Source organism: Sinocyclocheilus rhinocerous, unplaced genomic scaffold, assembly GCF_001515625.1.
Source record: "Sinocyclocheilus rhinocerous isolate Xijiao unplaced genomic scaffold, SAMN03320098_v1.1 scaffold149, whole genome shotgun sequence".
NCBI lineage: Eukaryota > Metazoa > Chordata > Actinopteri > Cypriniformes > Cyprinidae > Sinocyclocheilus > Sinocyclocheilus rhinocerous.
This window is the reverse complement of record NW_015654504.1, coordinates 417,288-423,978: the sequence shown is the minus strand read 5'-3', so window position 1 is coordinate 423,978 and position 6,691 is coordinate 417,288. Positions and strand designations below refer to the sequence as shown.

The window sequence follows — 6,691 nt, the reverse complement described above, 5'->3', positions numbered from 1 at the left end:
TTAAGTCCTAATGCATCATTTGTATTATCAATGTGAATGTTAAAATCTCCGACAATTAGCGCTTTATCAGTAACCAATAGGTCTGAGAGGAAATCTGCAAATTCTTTTAGGAAATCTGTATATGGCCCTGGTGGTCTATACACAGTAGCCAGAGCAAGAGATACGATAGATTTCTTTTGCATATCTGACAGTGTAACATTAAGCAGAAGTATTTTGATTGAGTTAAACCTGTATCCTGTCTTCTGAGTAACATTGAGAATATCACTATATATTGTGGCAACACCGCCGCCACGACCAGTCTGACGGGGCTCATGCTTATAACAGTGAGTAAACTCAGTAAACTCATTTAGACCAATGTAATCATTTGGTTTTAGCCAGGTTTCAGTCAAGCAGAGACTATTATCTCTATTATCTGTGATCATTTCATTTACAATAACTGCTTTGGGTGAAAAAGCCTAGGACGCTCCCAGAAAATATTCCAATTATTAACAAAGAGCAGTTTCTGTTCTTTACACCATGACAATAACCATTCATTTAAAGCAAAAAGTCTACTGAACCTTTCGTGTCCACGTCGTGGGAAGCGGTCCTGACACAATGATCCTCATCGCGGGCGATGTGCGGCGCACCGTCTCGATCAGGCTCCTGAAGTCCCTCTTCAGTGTCTCCATCTGCCGCAGCTTGGTGTCGTTAACCCCCGCGTGCAGCATGACCGCTCTGGTGTTCTCGTCACCCTTCAGGATCGCGGGTATCTGCGCAGAAACATTGAGAACACGAGCACTAGGGAAACAGTAAGTGTGCACTTTACCTTTAGCTAAGGTAGCATGGACGTGCCGGACGATGGAGTCTCCGACGATCACAGCGTTCCGTCTCGCGGAGAGGAGCGAAGCGGCTCCGGGTGGAGATCTCGAAATCCGGAGGTGGCGGAGGGGGAGAGGTCCTCGCCCGGGGCCTGGCTCGTGTCTTCCGCTGTGGGTGCACCCAGGTTCCGTGGTGTCCCAGCGCCAGAGTGAAGGAGATCTGGGAAGATGGCGTCCTGGGTGCACTGGGTCTGTGCAGAGAAACACATGGAGTAGAGGTGGTGGGAGTGTTAGCAGCGCTCTGTGTACTTACCCCGGACTTGTGAGCGTCAGCCTGGGATGTTTCCAGCGCAGCTCTCCACTCCCTCAGCTAGGCCTGCTTCTCCACGGCCTCCAGCTCGAGCTGCACCGAGCGCAACTTGAACGCGTCCTTAACTGCACTCAAAGGTAGAAACAAATCCGCCATTAAAGCAAGTATCAATGAGTAAAACAAAGGTAGTGTGTGTGAATAGAGTGTAAGCAATGTAAGCAAGATTAGCGGTAACCACGCTGGTGATGCTAATGGGCTATAAGCTAGTAGTAGACTCGGGAAATCAAAATAAAACTAGTGATAAAGCACTCCGATTGTTTTTGTTGTAGAATACAAGGGTGGATATATTAACACGTTATAGAAACGGAAATGATCGTGTATAAAATAAATTTTAAGATTGAAAATTAGACGATAAAGAATTAACTTGACAGAACTCCAAATCAAAATACGCGGCAGCAACAAACAGGAAGTGACTTGACTTGACTTTCTTCCCTGCCCATCATAGTCGAAGCTGCAATTTGTCATGGACAAGATAATGGTAAGAGTACATTCTTGAGCGACGATTGAAATCGGTGATTGATTGGGTCTTGAACGGTTTGAGCTCCGCTTCTGATGAGTCATAGTTCAAACAGGGCAGCGATTAAGATCTTGGTCGATGACAGTTCCTTGACGATAACTTCTAATCTTCCTCACCTTGCACTGTCAGTGTGTGTGTGTGTGTACAGGCTTATATGATTTATGAGGACAAATGTGTATAATGACATGGGTCCTGTGTCACTTCCTGTGTCCTCGTAAACCAAATGGCTTAAAAACATACTAAACTTTGTGTGTTTTTCTCTTGTAAAAAATGCTTGTAGTTTTGTGTGAGGGGTAGTTTTAGGGTAAGGGCATAGAAAATAAAGTTTGTACAGTATGAAAACCATTACACCTATGGAAAGTCCCCATAAACCGCATATGCAAGAATGTGTTTGTGTGTGTGAGAGAGAGACTGTACAGGAGCAGGAATGAGGAACCTGCTTTACATACACGCAGACACACCTGTTTTACACACGTCACTCAAACACAGAACCAGGAAACTATTTCAACTTATCAGTTCAGGGAAAGAGAAACTGAAGTGTAGTTCAGCTGTTGTGTGTATGTGCCTCTGTATTTAAACAGTAAAATGGCAGAAGCCAGAGTTTCTCAGGATGAGTTCTTGTGTCCATGCTGTGTACGATGTATGAACATAAAAACCACAACATTGTATCAGCTGCAGCACAGAGGACAGAGAAGCAGGTATTTAAAACTAGCGTTCAAGTTAATACTCCGTGTAGTGATCCAATAGTCTCTTTATTTTCTGTGTAGAGCCGCAGTTTAATTACACAGAACACAGAAACACTGTCAGTGTGAAGCTCTGTCTGTGTCACTTCCACTTTTATAATACTTTCACTTGCAGTGTGAAACAGGCCTTAATCTTCATGTTAACTAATGTATGATTATTGTAACCGATCATCACTTCTGGAGTTATAAGTAGGTTATAAGTAACCTTTAAACTGCCTCACCCTATGTTTACTGTATTCATCTGTTCACGTCATGATTTAGTGCCAGTAGTTTTCTGTGACATTCACTATCATCCATTTGTCCTGCAGAAGCAGCTGAAGGAGACGCAGAAGACGTTCCAGCAGAGAATCCAGCAGAGAGAGAAAGATCTTCAGCAGCTGAGAGAGGCTGTGGAGTCTCATAAGGTGAGTCTGGAGAAGAAGAGAAGTTTGTCTCCATCTCAGTTCAGACTCACTGAAGCCTGAATCACTGTGTGTCCTAACAGCGCTCTGCACAGACAGCAGTGGAGGACAGTGAGAGGATCTTTACTGAGCTCATCCGCTCCATTGAGAGAAGCCGCTCTGAGCTGATACGGCTGATCAGAGATCAGGAAAAGACTGCAGTGAGTCGAGCAGAAGGACGACTGGAGCGACTGGAGCAGGAGATCAATGATCTGAGGAGGAGAGACGCTGAGCTGGAGCAGCTTTCACACACACAGGATCACATCCAGTTCCTGCAGGTAACAGAGATCTAGAAGAACAGGATCATAGTGGACTTGAGCAGATCCTGCTGTGACAGAGACTCACAGAGAAACATTTCATGAGTGTCTTATTATATAATCATCAGTCAGACTCTCATCTGATCATCTTCCTGACTCAAAAAAAAATAAAAAAAATAAATATATTTAAAAAATGGCGCCGCGGATGGCAGCCATGGTTTGTCGCTACTTGGTACTTGTACTTTTTTTGTTTGTTTGTCCTGTTTTAAGCAATTTTTTCCCGATCAGCTTTACTAGGAACGAACTCCTGGACATCAGAAATAGCACACCAAATAACTTTCTGCCGACATTTGAGCATTCAGATGTTTTACTGGACATTTTAGTCGGAGGAGCTGCATTCCTATACAAGCGCTCCAGGCGACGCAAGCGAGGGAAGCGCGCCGGCGCGCTCGTGAAATTCCGACAGCGCGGTTTTAGGACTCCGCTGCCGAGCATTCATCTGGCGAATCTCCGCTCCCTAGCAAATAAATCAGACGAACTACGACTCCTCACCCGCACAAACAAGGACTTTTTAAACTCCGCTGCGCTCTGCTTCACGGAAACCTGGCTGAACGGAAATTCCTTGTATGTGCAAACATACTTGGCAATAAAGCTCTTTCTGATTCTGATTAAATATTACATATACATATGTAATATAATGTGTATTTCCATCACAGGCTTGGTCTTAAATTTCACATAAGGTGGTATTAAAAAGGTCTTAACAAGTCTTAAATTTAACTTGTTCATATCTGTAGACACCCTGAGAAAGGAGCTCCACGAACCAAAGGTAAGATATCAGGGGAGGCACGAGAAGGCCTGGCAACCTGACAAAAATCTTAGTGTGGTCTAAACAGGAGGCTCAACTAGAGCCTGTTGACTGAAAAAGGCCACTACCTGGATGAGCTCCAGTGAGAGCTCTCAGGAGTGAATACTCAACATAATGACCCTCAGGTGAGGTATGAGGGAAGGTAACTGTCTAATTAGTCTAATGTCACCTATGCCTACAAACTGCCCTGATTTAGATTTTTGGGTAAACTATCCCTATAAAACTAGGCACTGATAAAATAATGCTGACACTTATGCTTGAACCCATATCCTTACCGTACAACATCTTCATCCCCTCGGTCTCACTAATTCACAGATACTGGATTCATATTAACTGTTCACTTGATGATTTAGTGATTAGTAGTTTTATGTGACATTTACTATTATCCATTTTTCCTCCAGACACAGTTGAAGGAGATGCAGAAGCAGTTTCAGCAGAGAGAGAAAGATCTTCAGCAGCTGAGAGAGGCTGTGGAGTCTCATAAGGTGAGTCTGGAGAAGAAGAGAAGTTTGTCTCAGTCTCAGTTCAGACTCACTGAAGCCTGAATCACTGTGTGTCCTAACAGCGCTCTGCACAGACAGCAGTGGAGGACAGTGAGAGGATCTTTACTGAGCTCATCCGCTCCATTGAGAGAAGCCGCTCTGAGCTGATACGGCTGATCAGAGATCAGGAAAAGACTGCAGTGAGTCGAGCAGAAGGACGACTGGAGCGACTGGAGCAGGAGATCAATGATCTGAGGAGTAGAGACGCTGAGCTGGAACAGCTTTCACACACAGGATTACATCCAGTTCCTGCAGGTAACAGAGATCTAGAAGAACAGGATCATAGTGGACTTGAGCAGATCCTGCTGTGACAGAGACTCACAGAGAAACATTTCATGAGTGTCTTATTATATAATCATCAGTCAGACTCTCATCTGATCATCTTCTTCTGAAAGAGACGCCGCTTACAAATGGCTTTCAGCTCTGGAAATCTCTTAGGAATCATTTATCTGAGCTCTTTCTTCTGGAAGATATATTTAGCTGTCAAACACCACTAGCGCCACCAACAGTTCAAATCTTCACTAACAATTCAGCTTTTAACTCATTTTTCCTTCTGATTTATTATGTCATGGTGAAATCAGTGAAAAATTGGATCCAAAATTGGATCAGGTGATCTTCAAACCTGATTAAACTGATTAAAAATCGGTGTTAAAAACCGGTGCACCAATGTTGGTGCAGCTTATTGGGTGAAGTGTGGAGCTGATGGGTTTTGATTTCTTTCTTCTGGAAGATATATTTAGCTGTCAAACACCACTAGCGCCACCAACAGTTCAAATCTTCACTAACAATTCAGCTTTTAACTCATTTTTCCTTCTGATTTATTATGTCATGGTGAAATCAGTGAAAAATTGGATCCAAAATTGGATCAGGTGATCTTCAAACCTGATTAAACTGATTAAGAAATTAAGTAAAACTGATTAAAAATCTGATGTTGGTGCAGGTTATTGGGTGAAGTGTGGAGCTGATGGGTTTTGATTTCTGTTTTCTGTAGAGTTTCCAGTTTCTCTCAGCACCTCCTGAATCAACAGACGTAAATGATGATTCCTTCAGTTATCTCTTCTCTTTTGATGCTCTGAGAAAATCTGTCTGTCAGCTGAGAGACAAACTGGAGGATTTCTGCAAAGAGGAGTTCAAGAAGATCTCAGACAGAGGTAAAGTCCTGGAGATTCATCTGCTCTCAGAAACCAGTCCATCATCATCTCATATCATGGAGAACATCATATTAGAAATGTGTTAGGAATGGATGCAGGATCATGAGAATCACACTGTTCATGTCTGTTGATTTTCAGTCACATTCACCAACATTGTTTTCCGGACCAGGAGTGTCTTCCTACGAGGTAAGTCAATAAGAAAACAAGCAGAAAAACTCACTGAGTGTGTTCATGTTCTTCCTGTAGAAGGAGACAGAAGAGTTTTATAACTGATGATGTAAATGATGATTTGCACAGATATCTGCTCATCTGTACTGAGACACTGATGATATACTGAACATGAAGAGTTCAGCTACATGAAAAGATGAAACAGATTCATAATTCCTGATTCTGATGTGTTTTATCTCCATCAGATTCCCATCAGCTCACTCTGGATCTGAACACAGTGAATAAATACCTCCGTCTGTCTGAGGGAAACAGAGTGATTACTAACACTGGCAGAGATCAGTATAAATCAGTAACAGTGAAATGTCAGAGTCGCTTCTCTTCTTTTCTCTTGATGACATTAATACTGCAGCTGAACTTCTGTCAGTGAAATAACATGTCAGAATAAATGTGTGTAATAAATCCTCATATAGACAGTAAGATAAGTGTGTGTGTGAGTCCTGCTGAGTGACCATGTGTTTCTGTGCTTTTCTCAGCCTCTGTTTGTGTTGGACAAAATCAATCATTTAGTTTTTATTGTAGTGTCACAATTTGTATTATTACCATCAACATTAGCTTTCAGTTCAAATGATCACACAGTCAATAAATCATTTTCATTATTCACCTTCTGGAGCTCCGGCTCTTTTCAGCATTTTGTGTTCTTTTGTCTTCCGGCATCATGAGACGCTGTTTTTATTGTCATACATTTAGCTGTTAACCTCAGAATTCATTTTTATTTTTACTAACAGCTGGTTAATAATTTGTGTTACAGTTTTTCTCGATTGCTAACACACTTTAACTGATT

General features: G+C 42.4%; 1 protein-coding gene across 1 annotated transcript; it reads left to right on the top strand.

The window, feature by feature from the left end:
- Window positions 1-2,310: 2,310 nt before the first annotated feature.
- Window positions 2,311-5,775, top strand: LOC107717299 (uncharacterized). The gene is made up of 4 exons (XM_016524005.1): window positions 2,311-2,382; window positions 2,736-2,831; window positions 2,912-3,145; window positions 5,523-5,775. Exons 1-4 carry the CDS (start codon window positions 2,311-2,313, stop codon window positions 5,766-5,768), a joined length of 648 nt encoding a protein of 215 aa, XP_016379491.1. The 3' UTR covers window positions 5,769-5,775.
- Window positions 5,776-6,691: the final 916 nt, after the last annotated feature.

What these genes read in the sequence shown, in the direction of transcription:
- LOC107717299 (XM_016524005.1), top strand. Translation starts at nt 2,311, where the DNA reads ATGCTGTGTACGATGTATGAACATAAAAACCACAACATTGTATCAGCT. An exon ending in AGGCTGTGGAGTCTCATAAG is followed by an intron (nt 2,832 to 2,911) that starts GTGAGTCTGGAG and finishes GTGTCCTAACAG; the next exon opens with CGCTCTGCACAGACAGCAGT. An exon ending in ATCACATCCAGTTCCTGCAG is followed by an intron (nt 3,146 to 5,522) that starts GTAACAGAGATC and finishes TGTTTTCTGTAG; the next exon opens with AGTTTCCAGTTTCTCTCAGC.